Raw genomic sequence first — 27282 nt, forward strand, 5'->3', positions numbered from 1 at the left:
TTCTAATGTTTTCTTAAAAGGTACAAATTTGTGTGATTGTAAGATACCTATACAAAAAAAAACAAGTATTGATGTTAAACTACCAAAAGTTTGTGATATTTTTGTCAACCAAAGTTTTACCACCTCTGAAGTGTTTTGTTTTCTTGTAATTTGGAACTTGTCACTTTGTTTTTGTTGAGATTTTTTTGGGCGGGAAAATTGAGGTGGAAAAACTAATGTACAGATTTTCTGTTGGTGAAGATATTCATTAAAAACGATGACTGTTGACTGAATATTGCTGGATCAGTGTTATTATTCTTGCACATCAATCACATTTTTGCTTAAAATTGAATTACTGTAGTAATTTCTGTGCTTTGGTTGTACAATATATTTTGACTTAAAATCAGAATATTAAAATCTACATTTAAACTTGACCCCCCCCCCAAAAAAATTGAAAATGTTTATAGCCACACCAAAACTGTCATACAAGACCAAATGCACTAGTGACTGAGTAATGCCAGTCCACATGTGATTTACAACAGACCTCTGTCCAAAATATAAAATAAGAAAAGAAACTTGTCAGTTTTTTAACTGAACTGTTTTAATTCAACAATTAACTCATATGCAATTCACCAATTAAAGGAACGCTTTTACTTTCCCTAGATTCAGTTTTTTTAATAGTTTGAGAGGGCGCTGTAACCAGTCAAAAAATGTTAGGTATAGTGCCCGATCAGGCACTATACTCGCGCGATGTCTTGACGCATGTCTAGTTCACGATGACGCAAATTTCATGCACTAGCCTATATTAGTGAACCCCACGCAGGGGCGTAAATCCGGGGGGGGGGATAGTGGGTATATATCCCCCCCTCCACTTTTGACTAGGGGGGATGAGCTATTGAATCATCCCCCCCCCCCCCACTTTTTCATGGTGAGAAAAAAAAGACAAGTCGACCGTTGAGACAACTCGACTCGAGACAAGTCGACCGTTGAGACAACTCGACCGTTGAGACAAGTCGACTCGCATGTTTTTGAGGTAGTACCGGGGATTTTGACGGGGGGATTATGACGATCGCCGTTTGGCTGATCGCCGTTTCGGAGTTATGGTAGATGAGGTTTTTTTGGTCGGGCCGGGTTGATATACGGTTGGGGTTGCCGCTGGGCGAGATGATAGGTTTAGCTGCATTAGTTTAGAAAAATGATGGCCCTATTCTATTCAAACTTGCCTTTTGTTGCATATAACAGAGTCGATATAGCCCAGTGTGATTGTCCGTGCACATCGTTCTTTTTTTCCGGGCCTGTGTGCGCACTTATCCCGCGCCCGGTCAACGCACGGTACCGGTGTCACATGAAAATCCGACTCCTATGAAAATCGGACCCCTATTTCCCTATTATTGGTTGATCCCTCGCACGTGACAGGTCACTCTCCCGAAACGATCCTAAAAAATAGCCTAGTATCGTACTCACGCGTGCGCAGTACTACCAGTGAGTCCAAATTTCGGGGCCGTATCATAAGTCCGACGCCTCATAGGTCCGACGCCTCATAAGTCCGAAATTTCGGACTTATGAGGTGTCGGACTTATGAGGCATACAATTTATTAATTCCGCTTCATAGATCCGACGCCTCATAAGTCCGACGCCTTATAAGTCCGACAAATTAAACGCCTCGTTTTTACGTTGTCGGACTAATGAGGCGTCGGACTTATGAGGCGTCGGACCTATGAGGCGTCGGACTTATGAGGCGTCGGACCTATGAGGCGTCGGACTTATGAGGCGTCGGACCTTTGAGGCGTCGGACTAATGGGCCTTTATTTGGTTAGGGGATGCGATTTTGTCGGACTTATGAGGCGTCGGACCTATGAGGCGTCGGACTTATGAGCGGACCCCCACATTTCATGGAGTCGGATATTCACGCTACACCTGTCCGCGGCATCTTTCTTGCCGGGCCTGCGCGCCCACTTGCCGGTCAACTTGTCCGTACCGTGCACGGTGACATCGTTTTTGCCGGGCCTGTGCGCGCACTTGTCGCCGGTCAACGTAGCCGTACCGTGCACAGTGGGTGACATCGTTTTTGCTGGGCATGTGCGCCCACTTGCCGCCGCCGCGCCGGTCGACGTGGCCGTGCCGTGCACGGTGTGAGGTCGGTTTGATGCGCTGGTACGGTGCGCGCATACAGTTCGGGATTCGGTACCGCATTAGACCGACCATTGCGTTAATATTATTTCATTATTTGTATACACAAAATATATTTGGACCCAAACTTTGCATTAACACTTAATTATTTTTCTATTTACAGATGATCCAGTGGCTCGCCAATGAACCATTTGTGTTGCTTGAGACGATTCATGAGGTGATCCATATAAAGTGCCGTCCGCGATGAATCGATGTCACTTCAGGATTGACAAGTTCACAAGCATGACGAAAATTAAAAACCCTTAGCTATCAGGTCATAAAGTTATAATCTAAACGCCTTCAAGAACACAGAGATATGAAGACATGTGTTTTAGATCCATCAAGCACTCAGTTAGCAGTCTTAAATAGTTTTCTAAAAACAAATCCCTGTACATCATAACTCATATTTTGTTTATTTGGATAAGAATTTAATAAGAATTCAAAATTTAATAATCGAGATGTTTAGAGATTTGTACACATATGTTTTAGACCAGCACTCGGCAGTCTCAAACAGTTTTCTAAAATCAAATCCTTACCTCGTATACAGTTTATTTGGATAAGAAGTTTATAAAAATGAATTTTGAGTCCTGGCGTTTCCTCAAAAATAGAAAAAAAATATTTAGGTAGACATTGTGGCACACAAACTAACTTCTTTTATAATGGAAATTAATCAAAAATATATATTTGTTATGCACAGGTTTTTCAAATGAAACGCAGTGCAAATGTGATAATTTTCTCTCCTCAAGTATAATACAGAAGCGTGTACATGTACGTGCATTGATATCACAGCTGGTCGTTATTAATCGATCAGCATTTTTTGGCTTTCTGAAACGTTAGGTTCATCATTCTATTATGTCGCCCTGTCACCGAAGTATTCGGTACAGTACAATGTAATAGCTCCGTGGCTGACGACCAGTTGACAGGTGTCAACTACTGCCTGCACGCTGATTGGTCTTCGTTGATACAAAGCGGCGTATTACGGTTGCCGACTTCTGAACCTTGCGCTCTCGTCTGTGGAGAACACCGGACCGCCGGCCCATTGGAAGGGGATTTGAATAGTCCGTGCGCGTTGAGCCAGTGTCGTGATCATAATTAAAACTTCTCTTTGGAAATAAAGAGACTGGCCAAAAACTGCATGGACTAAAATGCCACTAGACATGTATCCGCATCTCTTTGTGAGTGTACATGGTTGATAAAAATAAGTCCAATTGCACAATTGGCCAATTAGTCTGGTGAGGGTTTGGAAACATCCAGGAACTCTTTAAATTATTCCACAATGTATCATTTTAAAGAGAGCAAATTATTACTGTTTTTCTGAAACCTGGTAAAAAGGGCAAAAATGTAATACATGATTCGACTGGTAAGCTATACTCTATATTCTGTCTCTTTTGACTCATTATTGGTAACTGCTGACTGTATGCAAGAGACGTACATGACTTTGTATACGGCCTGATTGGTAAAAAAATAAACCTGTCGGTTTTTATCACCATAGGTGTTTATGTCACCATCAGCCCAGGGATAATCACCAATGTCCATTAATGAATTTTTCCGAGGAACACGATTTGTGCAACTTCCCTCTATCCTTAAAGATAATGTACAACATTTGCTTTTGCTGCAATTTTCAGAAATAAATGGATTTGGAGAATTAGTATGTTATAGCAAATTTGGTTAAACTTACTTGTTTCACGTTTTGGGCTTGTATATGCTGGAAAAACCAATAAACCAATCATGTTCTTGTAGTCCGGCTCCCTGAACGGAGAAATGTAAAGACTTTGGGGAATTGTAAGGTCAAAGAATCACTCTAGCAGGCTTGTACCCCCTTCACAAGTGTGCAATAAATTGCAAAGCAAGTGCGGAATAAACAAGTGAAAAAGTATGAAAACTACATGTATCTGACAACCCTTTGTAGTTAATTTTATTCAAAGTGAACTTCTTTAAACATTTGAATTCCATGCTTTTCCTTGTGGAAACCAACTTTTGCTGTTTGGCTTAGACCTAAGTACCCAATAAAGGAAAATAATAAGGGACACTCGCAGCGTCCCCTAGCAAGCATTTGCAATTGTGCCTAACGTACGTGCGCAACAGAGGTTCAAACAACGTCCCAAATCACAATGACAGCGGCGACGCTTGCGAGCCGTGTGATGTTTTGCGGTTGATTGGCAGTGCAGGTGTCCAAGGTGTCAATCAAACGACGAGCTCACTGACAGTCGGCAAAATTGAACATCACAGGTACGAAATTCCCCTATAAAACCAAGGCATTCCATCAGTCGTCGTCATTCATTCGAAGACACCACTTATATCGTTACAATGCCTGTTCGCACCCGAAAGTTGAAGCCGACTTCCAAGTCCTCTGCGCAGTACCCCTGCATTAGATGTGGGGAGGAAGTCTCCTCCAAGCAGCACGCTTTTCAGTGCGACGGTTGCCACCATTGGCAACACCGGCGTTGTTGCCCAGGTTAGTTTCCCCCTGTATAAAAACATTTTGTTACCGCATAATTTTATATTGAAAATCCAGAGTGCTCCAGGTTATTTTTCTCTCGCATGTTCATGATTGAGTCAAAGACAAATTTCAATTGAACAAGTTGTGAGGACTGACAGGATAGATAACTAAACTAGCTGCCTCTTTGTGATTTATTTTTCTTTCCGCCATAACATTTCAACTTTTGGAGTTGTAGATTGGAACGATTTCCGTTTTCGATGTTCATCTAATGTCGCAGTGGTGTTTTCCACCCCCCCCCCCCCCCACCAAAAAAAAAAAAAAAAAGAACTCGGAGATAACAAAGTTTCTATGTATCTGAAAGCTTAGGCTGATATTCTATGTCATGTACTTGAGCCTTGGCTAGGTATTAATCTATTCCTACAGTTTTGTACCTATATGCATGCTCCACGATATAAGTTAATTTTTGAAAAATGTGAGGAAGCAATAATTTTTTAATGATGTAATAATGGTCATTTTAATCACTTTCCCCGCAATATTTAAGATGGTTAAATTTGTCTGCCAACAGGGGCCATTGTGTTGGGCAGGTTACATCGCCAAAAAGCAATGCATGTACATTTTTGCAACCTCTCCCCTTGCTTTTCACATTAAATTTGGGGTGGAAATTGTTTTTTTGAGGGGGATGAACTTTTCTGCATGCAATTTGTACACAAAAAGTACTTTGACCCTTGAAAAAGTGTTCTATTGTTGTTGTTTTCACATTATTTTCACATTACCAATAACCTTGTTAATTACTTGATTCAGTGGGGTATACATTCATTCCCTGTTACTGGCCGAAATGAAGAATACAAGTATTAGATAAGATAAAAAGGCCATTCAAGGTGCCAAATATATAACATAACAAGGCACATTATGATTTTTTTCTCTCTTGGCAGGTATCACCTTGGCGTTTTACAGAGACGCAATGAAAAGCGAAGACCAATTCGCTTGGAAGTGCACCCTGTGTGTTGCAGCTATGCCAGTGCTAAGGGATCCAACTGCCAATGGAGAACTGGTAAGTTTGCATATTCACTTTGCTTTTAGCGTCGAAGAATTCAATTTCTTGAACTTTTTGAATCCGGACCACTTTCTTGATCACATACCGTACAAATGGATTTGAATTTTAAAAAAAGGAGGAGAGCATATTCAAATTCTACTAAATTCTAGCACCAAACATAACTAGTTTGGTACAAGTTCACACAAGGTTTTGTGATCATACCGTAAACCGTTCGGAAAAAAATTGTGCTTTGTTTTGATTTCAGGCTAATGTCTTCATTTTGAATTCACCTAACTTTGACCTTCCGGTACACCCGGAAGTAAAGGTCAAGCCAGTTTACGTACCAAAAATGTTTTAATAGTTAATGGTCTATCTCATTACAGAATACCATCATCATTGATTATTGAGTTAAAGAGTTATAGGTGAAAGTAATTGATCACTTTTTCAGATAAAATCCCTCGTAATTTGACACCTGATGATGTAATCATGACGTCAGAGTAATATGCACCACTTTGGCTGAGGGCCGATATATATTAAAAGTTACAAGTTCATTCCATTATACCGTTTTGGAGAAAACCCACGGAGAAGTATTGTCCAGAAAAAAAAGGAAAGAAAGAAGATTTAATTGAGAACAAATCCAGACAGTGGTCGGGTTGTGCCCGACCACTCAATAAGTCCCCAGGCTAAACAATTTGCCCCGGTCTTGGCAAACTGCAAAACAACTTTTTGTAGGTTTCAATATCCCGATGTCAATTTGAACATGCTTTCTTCCTATGTTAAATTCAAATCCATTTGTACATGGTATATGTGATAAAGAAAGTGGCCCGGATGAGAGATACTTTTCTTAAAAAGCAAATTTGATACACCAATAAAGCATATCTTTAAAGAGCTTAACATTAGAGAGCATGTCAAACTTTCCTTTGTTTTCTGGGAGTAAGTTCCACTTTTTGAGTGGTCGGGCACAACCCAACCACTCTCTGTTTTTGTTCTGATAAATCTTTCTTTTTTTTCCCAGACAATACTTCTCCGCGGCTTTTCTCCTAAACGGTTCATGATATGAACTTGTAAGTTTCAATATATATCGACCCTCATCCCTAGTGGTGCATATTACTCTGATGTCATGATGATGTCATCGGGTATCAAATTACAAGTGATTTCAGCTGAAAAAGTGATCAATTACTTTAACCTAAAACTCTTGAACAAAATAATCAATGATGTTTGTATTTCGTTATTTTTTGTTGTGTACGTGAACTCGTTTGACCTTTACTTCCGGGTCTACCGGAAGTTCAATTTTGGGTGAATTTACTTATGATAGTGTTTAGTGAGGACTGCCAGACAAAAAAAAGTGGGATGATGTCATCTTTCGAAAGGGCGCCCCCTAGTGGCACATAACACAGTGTTTACTCTTTCTAATTTGAAAACCATCCGTTCAAATTTTACCAAATCGGTCCTTGATGGTCTTTGATTAACCAAAAATAACTTGGCAAGGTTTCAAATTCATGACGTCATCAGACCAGAAGTTACCCCTGTGAGAATTTGAAAAAGACCATATTCTAAAATTCGATTCATGTCGTATATCTTCGTACCAAGTTACGATATCCATTACAATGTTCACTTATTGCTGCCAAATACTGTGACATCATCAAACCGGAAGTTATCATGTTAAACAGCTTGCTTAGACAATAGTGGCCTATATTTCTTAAAAACTTTTTTTTTGTGGGTAATTTTGAAGGACTGATTTGTGTACTGTTCATAATTATGCACTTTTGCCAAGGAGTACCTTTGTGACAAAAGCAAAATAGCCCCCTCTTACATGTATTGATGAGAGGATTTGCTACATTTTCTTGTCACTTTCAATGAACACAAGTATTAACTTCTTGTATGTATTTTTGCAACACGTAATAATGTGCATAAAAACAAGATAGGCTGAATTTCTACTGCATGTTTCCTTTAAAAAAGTGCCTGTCATCAAACTTGCTCGACATTTTCACTGCCACGGTATACCAACAGAAGTGACATTTCAGTGGCTTGTTGAGATGCACTGGTATACTGCAGCTATATTCTCCATTATATACACATGTTTTAATCACAATATTTCTTTTAAATAAAGGTTTCACCAAGAGACCCAAGTGTGACCGGCCAGACTTAAATTCCTGTAATTATGCTGCCAGGTCCCGTCTGTAAAATATTTCTTTGTCGATGTCTGATATTTTTAGCATAAACAGCGATGCGAAAGTTGTCGAAGCATGCGAGCGCCCTCTTGTGTTTTCCGTTGAATAGAGCATACATAGTTGCGTAACAATTTGCATATGACATGCAGTGCGAAAAAGCCTTTTATTCCGTGCAGTGTCTCAAAAGCATAGGGCTTCGGACGCACATTCCGTGAATTTTTCACTAGTTTTCTTGGAGAGTAAGCAAGCATGGGTAGGTCACTTGACTGCTTGTCGTTGCTGCTGCCAGCCACACCTTATTGCGAGCCAGCTTGTCTATATTTTGCTGTTTCTCACGTGGTTTTGCCATGGTTAGCACGCCGCATGTGCATACACATATCGTGTACATGCATATCGTGTAGTTTGCCCAAACATCCCGAGGCATAGGTACACAGGCCGCAACTGCTCCGGTAAGTGTTTCAACTTCATAAATTTTGATGTTATCTTAAATAGCACTTTACGACACATTTTTATGCCATGAATACTCAAGGTTGGAAGCCAAGTCTGTATGAAACATTTTTATGCTATAAAATAAATATCCCAGGTTGAAAGCCAAGTCTATATGAAAATTGTGCATAATATGACTTGAATTTTCGATACCGAACCTTGTAATATTGACTGTGTACTTGCACATACTTCGATCCTAAATATGTTGAATTATAGGGTCAATTCACTTTATTGAACTCAAATTTGGATAGCGTGGATGGAAAGAGAAATAAGAGAATGTTCTAGCCTGAAATGAAACACATGAGACATAAAGAAGGATGTACGAATACAGAATATTGAATACTCTTTTTATGAGCATTGCTGTTTAAAACAAACAAATGTTAAGAAATAGATGTATACTGTATAAAATGCATTATAAATTCATCAATATAGAATAACTACGGATGGGTACACATGTACTGTGGAGATGAAACATTTTGATGGCACTGATGGTTATTTAATATTCCTTCATCGAAACATTAATTAATATTTATGAGATTACTTAATATGTACAGTAATTTTATTACAGCTACTGCTTGTAGTTCTGTGGTTCCTGATGGTCACAAATAGAGAAGCCTTCTCGAGTAGACCAGTGTATCCCTTATCCAGCATCCATAATATTTGGGTACGTGTATAAAACATTATTGCTTGAAATGTGCCTAAGAAATTGGAGATTTAGAGATTAATGTGTTGTAAAATTATTGCATAGCAAGTGCTTATGGAGATTATTTCTCCTTGATTAAATTTTTATGCCTTTAATATTTGTATGCCTCTCGTAAGAAATGTACTTGTAAATTCGCAGCAAAAACATTTCTATGGAACAAATCAATGGAAATTGAGGTTTATAGAACCAGTAAAGCAATTTCTCAAGATAAGATATAACCAAGGATAAGGAGAGATGGTTATTTCAAATAATTAAATAATTGAATATTGGATTCATAGTCATTGTATATTTGTAAATAAATTAATTTCTATTCTTCTGTTTTCTGTTATTACAGACTGCTGAAGAATGACTGTCGTTTTTTTGTAGTTTTTTGTTTTTTGTAGTAATAAAATTTTTATCAATTTATAGTGGAATATATACCCAGTGTCACTTTCAAATTTTCTGCGTAACCTTTCCAGCTCGGTTACAAAAATGGCGTAGTCGGCAGGATGTCATAAAAGGCATCTTAATTTGTGACACTTTGATCAAATATAAACGACAGTCATTATTATCATCATCATCATCATCATCATTATCTTTAATGACAACCTTCTGGAGAGAAGCATCTTTGATCTGAAGGGTGGTTTGCTGCAGCAGTGCGTTTACATCATCTAGTCTCCGGACAGCTGCCCAGATGTTCGTCTGAAGTGAGAGTATTTTTACATGTAGCTACACACATCTTCCCCACAGTTTGGCACCGTCGTCTGAGACAGATTGGAGAGACATTCTTCACATTACCTGTTTTTCAGCCGACCGGCCGTGGAGTGTGCTGCTAGTATTCAGCTATAGAACTCTTTCACTGATGGTGAACTGTAAACATATTCACTGGGAACAATGTCTTGCAGTCAAGATTTTTAACATTTTAATACTGCACATTCATTTGTATTTGCAAAAGTTTTGCGGCATTTTGAACGGATGACGGATAAACAATCTTGGACAATTTACTGTCTTTGGTAGCAAACGGGGTATCAAAATGTAGCTTACAAAATTCCCAAAAGGTCTATATAAATGACATCATCATCATAAGACAATCAGATTCAACATTATGACCCCTCCAATGAGTGTGGACTTTCTTTTGTTGTGGTATTTATTATGTTCACGGAGAAAATATTAGAAATCACTGTTTACTTACATCAGATGCAGCAGCGGTTTTTGGCCATGTTTTTACGTTTTTCAAGCATCAATTTTGAGACCGACTCTCAATAAAAGACTGGTGCTGCATAAAATGTTTTTAAGTTCCCTGTGAGATTCACTGCGAGATATCAGGTTCCATACAAGCTTCAGAATTATACACATGACATTCAAGCACACGCATGTTTGAAGAATAATTTGAAAAGAGAAATGCATGGCTAGAATGACAGGTACCCCGGTAGTTCTCCAACAGCTCGATAGTAATTACACGAAAACAGCAAATTTCCAAAGTATATTTGCGCGAACGTTTGTGTACTACTTTTTAACGACTTTTCAACTAACATTGTTTGGTAGTAAAAGGGTTTTCGAACCCACATAGACAAATTCTCTTGAAGGTGCTCCTTTGACCTTCCTAGTCTTCTACACTTCACAACCCTTCAAGGGTTGCAAAGCCTCATTTGCCCGTAGAGTCAGCACCCACATTTAAATTCCTTTGATGTAATCTGTGGAGTATGGATAACATTTCAAATCCCTGCACAATTCTTTTGTGTGGTTAAGCTCAGGGCACGCAGGCAGATTCAGTCACGCTTCACTGCTCTCCACAGTGCTTTTTTTTAAGGACTCTCTGTGTGACTCAGTTACTTTAACACTTCGTATCCCTTCACCTGAAACTGACCTGCAGGGTTTTGAAGGGAGGTACCTATTGCTCTGAATATTGACTCCCCACTGGAAGGGTTAATTGATTATTAAAGTATTAGTAGAATTGTGTCAACGCAGCTTGTGAAATATTGTCCAATAACATGATATACAAATGGACATGGTACCCCCAAAATCTGAGACAAACAAAACTCACGTACAAAAGTTCCATAGGATTGTCCAAGGGGCATGGCTAATTCGCAAACGGTGATAGGTCAATTGACTGTATGTTGGATGTTTTTACACCAGGCCTACCAGTGGACCAGATCACCAACAAGTGTTGTGCAGCGTGCTTCAATCGTATCGCTAGGAAGCTAGGCACGGACGGGACAGAGCTAGAAGGCACTGGGACCACGCCACCACCGGATGGACAAGAACCAGGTATAAACTTTCAATTTCTGAAGTAAAAAAAAAGATTCCCATAGACATTTTTCTTGTCTGTGCTACATCACCTATTGACTTCCAAGTAACCTCATTAAGTTGAAAATATTCCACATGGAATCTTGGAAATTTAATTATTTTGGGAATAATTCACTGCTTATCAGTCTTGCGCATTGTTAAGGCCCAATTTAGTAACTTGGCATACAATTGCCACAAAATTTGCACATCCTGAAAAGATTTTTTGAAAAACACACACAACCTGTGCAAAATGTTGTTGGTCATTTTGTTTATGATTTCTAATTATTTCGGTAATAAACCATCAACCATGATTACTCAAAAGTGCCCTAGGCACTGTGGCTCGCAAGCCTGACGAAACCTGTAGAGAGGAGACAATGAGAAGAAATGACAGTTTTAGAGGTGGGAGGAAAACCCCAGAAGAATATTCTGAGGAAACCCACAGAATCAGGTAGGGACTGAAAACCCAATCCACATGGTGGCCCAGGCAGGAATCGAAACCCGGGTCACGGGCAGTGGAAGGCGAGAAAAGTACCGCTATGCCAACCAGACTCCATGTCTCTGAAGGGAGTGCATTGTGTGAAATACCAAAGCGAGCTTTCGAGTGTAAAGCCAGCCTAGTAATAGGTCTCTCTCAAATGACATCAGTTCCTACAGACCAGCCACTTGCATCGGCATTTTGAACGTCAACTTGCATAACGCGTATTGGCTGCGTTATATTTCGAACTCGTTTCGAGCAACAAGTGCGCTTGATTGGAACATTTTTAACACTGCCCAAGGCGTGCTTGATTGCGTAAAATACGCACTGCAGTTCTCCTACAGAGATGGCAGTCTTTGAGAGAGGCCTGTCACAACAAAGTGGGCAACTCGGATTGTTCAATATTTATGAATGAATTAATGTGTTCACTGTACACAGGGCATATTACATGTAGTTACACTTGTCATTCACTGTACATACCAAATATAAAATGGAGTTGGATTTTTTTTGTTTCTGCTGCAGTCATCAACGAAACCTCAAGATGGACTGAAGAGGAGATGGAGATTGCCAAAGAAGGTTTGCTTAAAATCTTTTCATTAAATTCCATTCCAGCAGTATCCATGTCTATCAAACCTGCTTAGCAAAAATCCCTGCTTTAAGTAGCAGAAAATTTGGTGCTTATGGTAAGCGTATTTCATGGGATAGTGAGGATGTTTGGCTTCTGCGCATGCGTACATCCGGTAACTAACAATTCTTTGCTTACAGGGTTAGCACAGAGTTTTTCTGCTAGCGTGGTTAGCACAGAATGGTGATTGTAAGCGTGGATTCTGTGGTTAGCAGAGCCATACATTGCGCCCCGTAAAGTGCTAAGGCTGATTTAATTGTCCTGATGAAGTACATACATCAATTATGAGATAATAAGATGGCTGTAAAATACCTTACTGAGAATTTACCAAAAAAAGCATTGTGACTGATTCTCCAAAATCATGTTAAAATAATGATCAGCTAAAATTTGTTTATGTGATTTTTGGAGAACTTTGAAATCCTTTATATACCTTTTGTTTTAGTTAAATGCAACATTTGTAAACATCAAAAAACCAAAAGTACTAAATATTATGAAATACCTTACTTGACTGTACATGTAAGTGAATAATAGTCTCAAGCATCCTGGGAAATCATGGCACCTTGTGTGCTGCCATTTTCAAGAAAAGTGGATTTTTTGTATCAATATCCAATGATGGACGGCTAATCATCATTGGAAAAGAACTGACTTATTTCAAATACTACCTCCAGTTTACCAAATTTAGTTAATCCACATTTTGTTTGCAATCGGTAACGCGTCTGTGAACAGGTGCAAGCCAGTTAGTCTGGTTCCTTGACCTGACAACCCCCCAACGTCTAAAAATTACTCCATATGGTCTGAATTAGGGTCAGACAACCAGACTACAAGAACAGCATATTTTGCAAAAATGCTTAACTGAATTGACCTAACCTGAATATCCAAACGCAAAACTGAAACCTACCCGACCCAACTGAAATGATGGCAAAATCGACCTGACCCGACCAGAGCCAAAGTCAGTGTCAGGTTGGGTCAGTTTCGGTTTGAGGTCAGGTTTGTGCAACATTTTTTCAGACTTGCACAGGTGGTATGGTAATCCAAGTGCGCACATAATTTGATGCAACTTTTTAGCAGAATACATGTATTTACAATGTATGTGTGACAGGAATTACGACAAGGTGTTTTTCGTCTCTTTAAAGGAAATATTTACAATGGAAGGGTTACATGGACACATGTAACTACCTTTGCTGGTTTTCTCACCAAAAGGTAATCACAGTATGCACTGTATATGTAAACAGTATAATAGTACAGTATAAGGACAAACCAAAACCTCATTTCTGTTATCAAATTCTGTTGTCTAATTGTCATGAAGAGTTCTTTTTAACCCTAACTCCCTAGCTTGATCTACTAGGAACCATACCCATCCTGGCAAATTCCAGCACCGTGTTGGAAACTGCACACACACATTTCTGACTTTGTTTCTGGAGGTGTGCCAACCCAATGTAAAAGTCTGTCAGTTTAGGGGTACTGTACCCATCCTGACAGATTCCAACAAATGAATGGGGTTTGATGGGTTGAGTTCTGTTAGGGTTAATCTTTCATACCATCAAATACCAGTACGCATACATCACTAAATTATTAGTTCTCACCATTCCTTTCCAAAGCAAATTTCTTGTTTTAGTTTCTTCACATCAAATTTACTTGGCACTCCTATTTGCGTGATCTATATGTACACGTGTAAACAGGTTTTCAGACTGTCAGGTTGCAGCTTTAACACTGTTCGTGTCCATCAGTCAGTTTCCACTCAGTTCCCACTCAGTTCCCCTTGCATGGATGGCTTGCACTCATCAGTTACCAAAGAACATTGTTCTTGACACCTTTCAAACGATTGACTCTTGATGTGCATACTGCTGCCCTTGTGCTGATGGCTCGGTGCCAGTCAGCCCAGGGCATTGTTCCTGAGTACTTGCAAGTGACTGCTGGCTCTCTGCTGGTTCTGGATGTACACACTGTTCCCCTTGTATAGATGGCTTGCAGTCAGTCAGACTAGAGCATTGTTCCTGATGAGAACTTGCAAGCGCTGGGGTCCCCGCTGGTTCTGCATGTACCTCAACGTGCACTTGAACATGGTGCTGAGTGTGCATGGATGCCTTGCTGCTGTTTTGCCTGGAACATTGTTCTTGACAGCTGTCCTGTGATTGCTGACTCTCTGTGTGTTGTGCATGCCCTTGGCTTGGTGGCTTGCTGCTGCTTGGCCTGGCAGCACGGTGCTCTTGGTCATTTTCTGCCTGTGGAATCACGCGAAGCTCAATCTGCTTCCCTGGCTTCAATGGTCGGCTGGGATTCCGTCTTGGGCAGCAGCGACAGCACAGTTTCAGGAATGAGAAAGCCTCAACTACAGCTGTACGATAGTCAGCGTTTGTGGCACTGTAGACTAGGGAATTGATTGAGCTATTGATGAGTTGCAAGATAACGGTACACAGAGCCACGATCATACCATTTTTTGCGAGTTCTACAGACGCAATAGGCTTGACAGACCCAGAAAAATACACTAATTTGATTGTCATGACTGTATCTGCAATGTCCAACGAGTTCAGAATGAAGAAAACAGCAGTATTGGTTGTAACCATACAGAGGACCTTGCCTGCTGGCTTGGGACGGTTGGGCAAGAGGGCGGATTGCTTGCGAACTTTCACCACTACATAGATGTACAAAACAAGAGAGTGACTATTAAACAGACAATGTTGATAAGAAAATTAATCCAAAGGATGACATAAGAGAAGACAGGCTCTGGTATGAATACCAGAATCACACCAACAATAACTGTTGGCACCCTGATTCCTGCTGATATCTTTGCTGCTCGAGATTTAGAGGCTTTTTTTTTAGATGTCAGAGGATTGCGCACTGCAGAGAATCTCTCAGCTGCTATGGTAACCACAAAGAAATTAGAAGCTGCTAGGAATGTGTACCGCACAATTTGAAATGCTGTTTGGGCTTGTGAGAAGTTGTACTCTGAAGGTGAAAACAGTGCAGCTATAAAGTCAGTCGTAAGGAAGAGCGAGTCAGCCACAGCCAGATTGGATAAGTAGATGTTGATGATTGTACGCATGGACTTCATTCGAATGACTGTGAAGAGAAAGACAAAGTTCAAGAAAAGGCCAAGCGGTGCAATGATTTCCATGCTGAGGTTATATATTTCTATATTTTCATATACACTGTCTTGAAAGTCCCTCCGGAGCCTCTCAATCGATGAAGAGGAGCCGTCTTGGTAGCCATCACCCATAGTTCATGTTCATTGTAGCATTGATGTCCATGTCTAACATTGTGCTCAGGTGCAACAAAGAGTGGTCTGCCCTATCACAAGATCACTCCAGTTTTATACTAACTGGGAATATAAAACCTTGAGAAATCTGGAGTTGAAACTAAAAGCTTCTTCACGTTTCCTTCTTATTTTTCCTTTCCTTGTTTCTGTAAGACCAAGTGAAAATATGAACATGTTTCTTGTTCCTGCCTGCTTCCCTCCCTCACCCACCTCCTTTCTTCATTTTTTAAATCATACATGTACAATATATTTTGTCTTGTTATACAGGATGAGTCAAAAAAGCGGAACCCAAACCCCCAAAAATATTTTTCATATTTAACAAAATATGTAGCACCAAAAATAATAATGACTGGAAAGCCAATTTAAAAAACTACTTTGAGATGAAAAAAATTCCTTAAATTGCTCAATCAGTGCAAAGAATATCAGCATTTAAACACAATGACCCTAAAACCTGTTTCGTCTCCCCCCCCCCCCCCCCAAAAGCAATTCATTGTGTATTCTGACTGTTTGGAACAACAAAGAAAACGAGACAGAATACTTGTTTCAACAGCTGTATTACACAATATCTTTATTAACAACCCTGGTTAGGCAAACAATATGATTTATAAAATCCAATTGTTTTTTAAAGACGGGGCTTCAAAATGACTGTGTTGAATATTTTTAACTTTTAAACTGAGGTTTTATCGCTCGTGATGTTTGAAGACAATTGTGACAACGATTCTTGAAATCGCATTTTTGGACAAAACAGGTTTTGGGGTCATTGTGTCTTAATGGTGATATTCTTTGAACGGATTGAGCAATTTCAGTAATGTTTTCATCTAAAAGTAGCCTATGAAATTGGCTTTCCAGTCATTATTATTTTTGGTGCTCCAGATTTTTTTAAACATCAAATATAACTTTTGGGGTTTGGGTTCCGCATTATTTAACTCGCCCTGTATGTGTCCAGCACAATCATGACAATTCTAGCTATGTATTTGCAAGTTTGAAATCTTGTAGAAAGGGTGACAGCTCCTTTGGACACAGAAGTATGAGGAAAAGAATTGAGAAAATGGAAAAATCCATCCACCATCTTAGAAATCTACCATCTTGAGTAAAAGAAAGGTCCGCCTTTTTTTTCTTTTCAAAAATTCAGGACGAGAAACTTGTTTATTTGGCCTGAGCTACTAAAGTGTAACTTTTGTTTCTGTTGTTTTCACACTGTAATAAAATAATACAACAGAGTGAGAAATGTTTTCTTAAGGTTTTGATTTTAGTTTCATTCGTGAAATATTTACTACATGTATTTTAACAAGAAAATGAAAATGTAAAGGAATATGAAAACAAGCAAGATCGTTTCGGTGTTCTCTTCTCTTATCCTTCAGTGTCAGGTCAGTGTCCCTGTACACAAATGCTGAGTAGGTTGAATTTTTTGCAGCATATCTTACTGTTTCTGTATTGTAATGATGATCTTATTTGATGGAATAACCCTGCAAAAAAGTTTGTTCAAGTTAAATGATTAAAACAAACCGGGAAGGCAGATTTAAGAATTCTAGTATTCACATGGAAATGGCATCAGATTGCAAGTGATCATGGTCCACATTTACAGAATGTATAAACAATGTACAACCTCTGCTTTTGTTTTACTAAATGGGAATTGTTCAGTGGTCACATGTGTGACATTTTGATCAATCACATGTGTGGCATTTTGTAATTAAAAGTATGCTAATTTATGCACAGAAAGTTCATCTTACGAAGCGTCTTAAGAAATTTTGTATTTTTAGTCTACCTACTAGCAACACTTTAGTGAACAGTAATCATTTGTATTTACATCACATAAAAAACTTCGCCCAAAAGTGGAATTTTTGTATCAATTTCCAACAGTAGTCGGCAAACCATCATTGGAAAAAAAAATAACTTTTTTCAAATACTGCCCCCAATTTACCAAATTTAGTTAGTCCACATTTTGTTTGCAATCAGGTACACAACTTTGAACAGGTGCAAGCCAGCTAGTCTGTTTCCCTGAACTGACAACTCTCCAACATGTATAAATTACTCCGTTCGGCCTGAAGTAGGGTCAGACAACCAAACTAAAAGAACAGCCTATTTTTATCGGTTTTTCAGCTTCTATGAACACAAAACTTTAAACAGGTCAAGCATTGTTTTGTGTTTTGGTTTTTTTGTGGGTTTTTTTTCGTTTTACTTTGGTTTATTTCGGGTTTTACACAAAGAGGGTTAACTTAATTGACCCAACCCGAATCCAAATGCAAAACCAACACCCAACTGAAATGATGGAAAAACCGCTCCGACCTGACCCGAATTCGGTTTTGGGTCGGGTCAATTTTGGTTTCGGACCGGTTTGTACAACATTATTTTCAGACTTGCACAGGTGGTATGGTGATCCAAGCGTACACATAATTTGATGCAACTTTTGAGCAGAAAATTTACAATGTACATGTATGTGTGACTGGAATTACGACAAGTTATTGTTAAGTAGATATTTACAATGGAAGGGTTACATGGACACATGTAATTACCTTTGCTGGTTTTCTCATACAAAGATAATCACAGTATGCACTGTGTATGTAAACAGTATAATACTTACTCTTGATAAGTACAAACCAAAACCTCATTTCTGTTATCAAATTCTGTTGCTTAATTGTCATGAAGAGTTCTTTTTAACCCTAACTCCCTAGCATGATTTACATTGTACTAGGAACAATACCCATCCTGGCAAATTCCAGCACCGTGTTGGAAACTGCACACACATATTTCTGACTTTGTTCCTGGAGGTGTGCCAACCCAATGTAAAAGTCTGTCATTTTTAGGGGTACTGTACCCATCCTGACAGATTCCAACAAATGAATGGGGTTTGATGGGTTGAGTTCTGTTAGGGTTAATCTTTCATCCCATCAAATACCAGTACGCATACATCACTAAATTATTAGTTCTCACCGTTCCTTTCCAAAGCAAATTTCTTGTTTTAGTTTCTTCGCATCAAATTTACTTGGCACTCCCATTTGCGTGATCTAAATGTACATGTGTAAACAGGTTTTCAGACTGTCAGGTTACAGCTATAACAATCGTCGTCTCCATCAGTCAGTTTCCACTCGGTTCCCCTTGCATTGATGGCTTGCACTCATCAGTTACCAGAGAACATTGTTCTTGACACCTTTCAAACAATTGACTCTTGATGTACATACTGCTGCCCTTGTGCTGATGGCTCGATGCCAGTCAGCCCAGGACATTGTTCCTGAGTACTTGCAAGTGACTGCTGGCTCTCTGCTGGTTCTGGATGTACACACTGTTCCCCTTGCATGGATGGCTTGCAGTCAGTCAAACTAGAGCATTGTTCCTGATGAGAACTTGCAAGCGCTGGGGTCTCCGCTGGTTCTGCATGTACCTCAACATGCACTTGAACATGCTGCTGACTGTGCATACATGTAGATGCCTTGCTGCTGTTTTGCCTGGAACATTGTTCTTGACAGCTGTCCAGTGACTGCTGACTCTCTGTGTGTTGTACATGCCCTTGGCTTGGTGGCTTGCTGCTGCTTGGCCTGGCAGCACGGTGCTCTTGGTCATTTTCTGCCTGTGGAATCACACGAAGCTCAATCTGCTTCCCTGGCTGCGATGGTCGGCTGGGATTCCGTCTTTGGCAGCAACGACAGCACAGTTTCAGGAATGAGAAAGCCTCAACTACAGCTGTACGATAGTCAGCGTTTGTGGCACTGTAGACTAGGGAATTGATTGAGCTGTTGATGAGTTGCAAGATATTGGAACATGTACTCACAATATCACTTTTTTTCGCAAGTTCTACAAACGCAACAGCCTGGGCAGGCCATGAATAATCTATTAACTTGATTACTATACTTCCAGCTGCAATGGACAGCGAGTTCAGAATGAAGAAAACAGCAGTATTGGTTGTAACCATACAGAGGACCTTGCCTGCTGGCTTGGGACGGTTTGGCAACAGGGCGGATTGCTTGCGTACTTTCACTATTACATAGATGTACAAAGCAAGAGTGACTATTAAACAGACAATGCTGATAAGGAAATGAATCCAAAAGAGGATTTCAGTGAAGACTGTCTCTGGTAAGAATACTAGAATCACACCAACAATAATTGTAGGCACCCAGATTCCTGCTGATATCTTTGCTGCTCGAGATTTAGAGGCCTTTTCTTTAAATGTCAGAGGATTGCGCACTGCAGAGAATCTCTCAGCTGCTATGGTAACCACAAAGAAATTAGAAGCTGCTATGAACGTGTACCGCACACTTAGGATGGCTGTTTGGCCTAGTGTGTTGTATTCTGAAGGTGAAAACAGTGCAGCTATAAAGTCAGTCATAAGGTAGAATGAGTCAGCTACAGCCAGATTGAATAAGTAGATATTGATGATTGTACGCATGGACTTCACTCGAATGACTGTGAAGAGAAAGACAAAGTTCAAGAAGAGGCCTATTGGTGCAACTATTTCAATGCTGAGCTGCAGTATTTGACTAGTTTCTTCTAAACTGTCTTGATAGTCCCTCCAGACTCTGTCAGTCAATGAAGAGGAGCCGTTTTGGTAGCCATCACCCATAGTTCATATTCATTGTAGCATTGATTTCCATGTCTAACATTGTGCTCAGGTGCAACAAAGAGTGGTCTGCCCTATCACAAGATCACTCCAGTTTTATACTAACAGGGAATATAAGACATTGAGAAATCTGGAGTTGAAACTAAAAGTTTCTTCACGTTTCCTTCTAATTTGTCCTTTCCTTGTTTCTGTAAGATCAAGTGAAAAATTAACACGTTTCTTTACCCTGTCTGCTTCCTTTTCCCCACCCACCTCCTTTCTTCATTTTGGATTACATGTACAATATATTTTGTCTTGTTATACAGAGTGAGTCAAAAAACGTGGAAACCAAACCTATTTCGTCTAAAAAAAAACCCAATTTATTGTGTATTCTGAGTGTTTGCAACAACAAAGAAAATGATACAGTATACTTTAAATCTCAACAACTGTATTACACAATATCTTTATTAACAACCCTGGTTAGGCAAACAATATGATTTATGAAATCCCTTTTTTTTTTAAAGACGGGCCTTCAAAATGACTTTGTTGAATGTTTTTAACTTTTAAACTGAGGTTTTATCGCTGGTGATGTTTGAAGATAATTGTGATGAAGATTCTAGAAATCGCATTTTCGGACAAAACAGGTTTTGGGGTCATTGTGTTTAAATGGTGATATTCTTTGAACAGATTGAGCAATTTCAGTAATGTTTTCATCTAAAAGTAGCCTATGAAATTAGCTTTCCAGTCATTATTATTTTTGGTGCTACATATTTTTTAAATATCAAATATAACTTTTGGGGTTTGGGTTCCACACTTTTTTAACTCACCCTGTATGTGTCCAGCAAAATTGTAGCTATGTATTTGCAAGTTTAAAATCTTGTAGAAAGGGTGACAGCTCCTTTGGACACAGAAGTATGAGCAAAACAGTTGAGAAAATGGAGGAATCCATCCGCCATCTTGGAAAATCCGCCATCTTGAGTAAAAGAAAGGGCCGCCTCTTTTTTTTCTCTCAAAAATTCAGGACGAGAAACTTGTTTATTTGGCCTGAGCTACTAAAATGTAACTTTTGTTTCTGTTGTTTTCACAGCACTGTAATAAAATCATACAACAGAGTGAGAAATGTTTTCTTAAGGTTTTGATTTTAGTTTCATTTGTAAAATCTTTACTGTTTTAACAAGAAAATGAAAATGTAAACGAATATGAAAACAAGCAAGATCATTTCGGCGTTCTCCATATATATTCTCTTATCCTTCAGTGTCAGGTCAGCGTCCCTGTACAAAAACGCTGAGTAGTTTGAATTTTTGCAGCATATCTTACTGTTTCTGTATTGTAATGATGATCTTATTTGATGGAATAACCCTGCCAAAATGTTTGTTCTATTTTTAAAGACAGGTAAAAGAAATTGATGAGAAATATGAGACCCATTATGTAGCACCTTTATAAGGACATACAAGATGCTGCGGCGCATATTGCAGCCACTGCCAGAAACACCGGGGCAAACCCTATCTCTTAGCGATAAGTGTTACTGGGTTCTTTAACATGTTTTACACAACACACGGGACCTGTGGCTTTACGTCCCATCCAAAGGATGAAGCAATAATGGTAAAGTGCCTTGCTCAAGAGCACAAGGACCATGTTCCTCGTCAGGATTCGACAGTACCACAGTACACAAGTCAAACACCGTAACCATTGGACCACAGCCCCCCAATGAAAAGAAAAGAAAGAACATGAATAAACGTGACTTTTCATTGAAGCGATGAATATTCAAAACTTGAAATTTCTCATGTGTGTTATGATATCTTTGTACACAAGAAGGTCATTTTGTTTCGATGAGGTACGAAAATGTATGTTGATTTGTTCTAGAATAATGCTTGCAATTGTTAACTCTACAAACTTAGATTGCTGATGTTACAAAACCTGCCCACATTTTGTGAATTCACTTTTTAGTCGCAGTCTCATCTTGAGATGTTGGATCAGTGATTGACCAATGAGTATTTTTTTAACCGGAGGACGCGGACTCTATAACACCGCCATGTTGTGCTATAAGGGAGGCAATCATATCGAGTTGCAGGCAATTTGAGGATCTGGTGGCCGAACACTTTAAGTCGTGGATGGAGGTTGAAAAAGAGTGAAACATGTGGACGTCGGTAGATGAATTTAAAAAAAAAGAAATTTGGTTTGATGAATATGAGAGATTGATGTAGAAGGGAATCATAATCTGGTTTGTTGATATTTACTTGTTCTTCATGCATACCTCTATCCCTATATATTTACCTGTCCTTCTTTCCTTAACCCCAACATTATGAACTTCATTAGGAGCCTTCCGAGTCATTCCATGTGAAATAACCCAAAAAATATAATAAGAATAAAAGGTATTGCTATGGAACTCTGATCATACATTAAATGGATCATTTACATGACTGCACATTAGCTAAACAGCATCAACTCATAAGGTAAAATGCGGATAAGCCCATGTTCTGTTCATCAGACAGTAGACCTTTACTTAAGTTTTGTTGTTTCTGTCACACATTGACTCATCCACTGTTTTCTGTTCTGTGAAGGTTTGCTGAAACATGGCCGAGACTGGGCCTCCATTTCCAAATCCGTCGGTACCAAGACAGAAGCTCAGTGCAAGAACTTCTACTTCAACTACAAGAGGAAATTTAACCTGGAGCAAATCCTGGAGGAGCACAACAGGAAAGCTAAGGTATGCTGATGGTAGCAAGGCCTTGCAAACATACAACCTCCTAATGGAACTATGCAGGGTGGATAAAAAAAACCGAAACCGAAATATTATTGCTAATTGGAACAAAAGTAGGGCACATGTGAATCAAAGAGAGATATCCTCTGTTAGGGTCGAATCTCCTCTTTAAAATGACACCCTGGTCATGTCATTACATTCACGGTTGACTGAGCAGTGACCAATTTTATGAAAGGGTCTATTTAGAGGCTTGCGCCACTTTTCATAGTGAAATCTCTTTTTCCCCCCACCTGCCTTGATTGGCAACCATAGCCTTTCACTCTGTGACAATTGACACAACAAAAACCAAAAATTGAAAATTCTCTTGATAGACCCTTTCAAAAATTGGTCACTGCTCAGTCAACGGTGAATGTAATGACATGATCAGGGGTTATTTTAAAGAGGAGATTCAACCCTAACAAAAGATATCTCCCTTTGATTCACGTGTGCCCTACTTCTGTTCCAATTTATAATAATATCTAGGTTGCGGTTTTTTTATCCACCCTGTAATGTAGATAAACTGTTGTCGAAATGGCGGCGCTCTATGTGCCAAACGAACAAGTGTCACTTGTTGGTAAAGCTCCAAAACAGTTTCGGAGGTCACAGGTTCAAACCCCGCTTTAGTGCTCAACTTTTCAAAAAATGTTGCAGTTCACCTAGTCAGTTTTCCTTTGTGGTTCATTTGCGAATTTGTAATACAAAGCCGTATCCTCTCTGAGAGATCCCTGTTTGCTATTTTCCTGGTCTGCATCGTGACTTTGGACATGATCCCTGTCTACATGGCATACAGGTACACAGGTTTATGGCTTCTGACTAGTGCCCTTTGAACAAAGATATTGACGAATTGGGGAACCGCTTTCAGATTCACACCGTGCTCCAGTCAATTTCTTTGTTCAACTTTTAAGAAAAAACTTTTAAAATCCTCGAAAAAATCAATTGTGACTCGAAGCGAAAGTTTTCCAGCAATATATGGACGAACTGCAGATGTAGAAAAATGGGAAATTTCAGCAATGATGGGAACATTACATTCATTGTGCGTGTCGGCAAATTTGGAAAACATATGAACGCGACAACTCAGGAAGACCGTTTGCCTTTGTGGCAAGTCTTCACCAACGTTGGTGGCAAACAGTCGCTTCCACTTTTACAGATGTTGCCAACGTTATGGTAGCTTTGTACATTTTGTTTCTTTTCGGAAGCACTGCAGGTGTTAATCACACAATTGAAAGTTTAGGTTGTGTACGGTGAAGAATAGAATATAGGAGAAATTTGAAGATACACCATGTGAAGTGATTTCTCCGATCATAATATTGAGTTGAACATTATTTCATTTCGTTTCCTGGCGACAGTTGGAGCATACTATCAGAAACCTGGAGTTGTTAGTTCTGATACTTTTAAAAACCAACTCTCTTTTCTTAATTAGTCATTTAAAGGTTTAACCAAAAAAAGCAACAAAGGAGGCAATTTTAAATTGAAAGGGTGACTCAAAGTTATTTGTAGAACTTGAACATATTGCAGTGTGAAATCATACTCTTTATTCTTTAGGCGGAAAGGGAACACCGCATCTCCACCACAGAAAGCACCGTTTCTACGCTGACGGCCATGTCGGATGACGATGATGATTCCATGATGTTCAGCGACGAAGACAACGATGCTGACAATGACCTGGGGAGCTCAGACACTGACAGCGCCAGCGAGAACGAAGGAGATGGCTTGCCCAGAAAGCCTAAGAAAGGAGGCGGAGGAGAGGTGGATCTTGGAGCAGCTGAGCCGATGGAGGTGGGAGCTCCTAGTGGAGGGTCTGGGATGGCTCCGAGTAGCGCCGGTGGGGACAACAAGGGGAGTTTACCGGACACAGGGCATGACAAAAACCAGTCGGGAAACGACAAGGGTGGTGGTAGGGCAAGCGAACAACAAGAGGGGGCCAGACGCGAGGTTGCAAACCCCGAACAACAACCAAAACAGCAGCAGATGGTAGACGCTGACGCTGCTAAGAAGCCGACATCAGAATCGCAGCAACCTCCTGGTCCATCCTCTCAACCCGACAGGTCATCTCTGACATCAGAGATGCCGTCAACCCATGCCGAACTCCCCCCGGGACCGACCCTCACTTCGTCGCGCCCGCGTGATGATGACGACTCCAGCGCTACCTGCAGTGCAGACGAAGATGTGGAAGCCGTGGTTATCCAAGAACCGACCAACTCCTCAATGATGCCACTGACTCGCAGAGCCCTGGAGAGTCAAGGACAGGGAGGCGACAAAGTCTCCTCAAGCGACGAGAAGCGATACATCCGCTCACTCCACCAGCTTCCAACCAGCAGAGAGCGATTAGGAGAACTCTCCTCCTCATCGCAACCTCCATCCCAGCCGCCAGCTCAGGCCCTACCGGAACGTAGGCAATCTAGGGTGGAGGCCCCTGTGGATGCCACCAGCTCGGGGAAGCCTAACCAGACCCTGGCCGAGTATCTCGGAATGGAAGGCAAAGTCAATAACATCAAGGATTTGATTGACTCGGCCATTGACAGGCATCTTGGTAGGTGTTGACTTTATCTTCTCAATGAATTTCAAGTACCGGTATTCAAGTTTCTGGAAAAATTCTCACCATAATGTAGTTTATAAGAAATTTGGTAAATATACAAGACACATCACCTCATGATAACCCAACACACATTGAAGATGGGTCAGTTGACAAACCCTGGTAAGGAGGTTCCTCAATTGATTTCATGTAACACTATCTTTATACACAGGATTTTTTATAAGTTTCTTAATTTTTTTAAAGATAAAAATCTAAAAACCAGTTATAGACCATTCCGAGCACGCTAACAACTCTATCACGGAGGCCCCCTTCAATGGTGAAAGCATTGTGCTAGCTATTGTTCAGATCGTCCACAATTATGCAATTGCATGCATGATCATTTCTCCTTGAAAAGGGGGCTTGTGAGTGTACAGTGAATCATGTGCCCATATTTGTTTATATTAATATTACCTGTATTTGTACTTAAAGGGTCCATGAGATGAAGGTTTCTTGGAACACATGTTGTGCAACTTTCTACTCCTCTTAAATGTATGAGAACTAGTGGACATCCCTTTGTTGGTTAATTTTATTGAAAAGTGCACTTCTTTAAACATTTTGTAAAAAATCCCATGCTTTTCCAGACAGTTGAGGGTGCTGTTGCTGTGATGTCATTTCAGGAAGTAAGGGTTTTCTGTTCAAAAAATTCCAAAATTTTCTCACTGAAAACATTTGTGAGAAAGTTGGCTCACTGGATTACGCCATGTGCTGACACATCAACGAATTGGCAAAGAAAAGAACATTTATGACAGCAAAACATCCAAACTTTTGATGCTGAAATAGCTGCAACATTGAGATTTCTGCCTGAAATGGCATCAGACCTTTGATCATGAATATAAATATGGAAATTTGCATTCGCATTAAAACCAAAAAGGCACCAAAGTACCCTTAAAATGTCCAAATGATAATTGAAAATAAGGTTAAGTGGGACACAAAGGTGCATTTTTAAGGATTGCATTAAACAAAAATTACATTGCATGGGCCCTTTAAATTACACATGCCTGAAATGGCACTGTTTTCATGTGATGATTTCATGACTCAAATTTCTTGTGATCCACTTTTTGTCTCCTGGAAATTCCTCCACTGCTAGTTCTCCCGGCCAGCAGGACTCGGTGACAAGCAACCCTTCGAGTCTCTCCGATCCCCGTCGGAGTCCAGCATCTGCCAAGGACCCCAAAGATTCCCAAGAAGGCCGCCGCTCCTCAGAGAGCATGTACAGAGACATGCACTCGGGGCGCAGCTCCTCCTGGGCAGACTCCAGCGACAGCAAAGACCGTCGGCCGTCTGTGTCTAGAGCAGACCCTGGCATGGCGTACGTCTCGCCCCACATCTCCCACACATCTCAAGTCCATCAGAGAACCCAACAACAGCAACAGAAGCAGCTGCAGGATCGGGATGTCTATGAAGTGGGAAGCAGCCACCCGGATATACCCAGTATGAGGTACCCAAGCGGAGCCATCGGTCGGGCGTTGTACCCAGGCACCCGCTACCCACGAGACGCCCATGGAGAGATCTACCCAGACCGGGATCAACACCCTCATGTCTCCTCCCCTCCTGGTGTAGCCCCTGGAGCCCGGCCGGCCAGGTCTGGTTCCCCATTTGCCCTGGTACCCATGGACAGGGTTTCACAGTCGCAGCAGCAGCACCGGCCTATCCCGCATTCCAGATCCACGAACGTGCCACCACCCCCTCCGCTGATCAACAAGTTATCACCCAAGGCCATCAAGACTGAGAAGCCATCCCCGCTAGGCCAGCCCCACAGTGGATCTATCACACAGGGTACTCCTATTAACTTCTCCACAGCAGGCAACCCTCCCACAAGGTGCGTTTGAGAGTTGTA

General features: G+C 40.4%; 1 protein-coding gene and 1 long non-coding RNA gene across 2 annotated transcripts in view; both read left to right on the plus strand.

Annotated features, from left to right (window-relative positions):
• The first annotated feature begins 4420 nt into the window (after positions 1-4420).
• The window catches only part of LOC119730247 (nuclear receptor corepressor 1-like), a 36257-nt gene continuing 13395 nt past the window's right edge, over positions 4421-27282 (plus strand). Inside the window, exons 1-7 of the mRNA XM_038203056.1 lie at positions 4421-4603; positions 5521-5639; positions 11097-11228; positions 12244-12297; positions 22695-22840; positions 24416-25403; positions 26514-27264. Coding sequence (XP_038058984.1) covers positions 4521-4603; positions 5521-5639; positions 11097-11228; positions 12244-12297; positions 22695-22840; positions 24416-25403; positions 26514-27264 — 2273 coding nt within the window. The 5' untranslated portion in view covers positions 4421-4520. The remainder of the gene's footprint in view (positions 4604-5520; positions 5640-11096; positions 11229-12243; positions 12298-22694; positions 22841-24415; positions 25404-26513; positions 27265-27282) is intronic.
• LOC119730248 lies at positions 7348-9286 on the plus strand. The gene is made up of 2 exons (XR_005271350.1): positions 7348-8241; positions 8847-9286. It is a non-coding gene; the product is annotated as an uncharacterized LOC119730248 (long non-coding RNA).

This window comes from Patiria miniata, unplaced genomic scaffold (assembly GCF_015706575.1).
Source record: "Patiria miniata isolate m_02_andy unplaced genomic scaffold, ASM1570657v1 HiC_scaffold_22, whole genome shotgun sequence".
NCBI lineage: Eukaryota > Metazoa > Echinodermata > Asteroidea > Valvatida > Asterinidae > Patiria > Patiria miniata.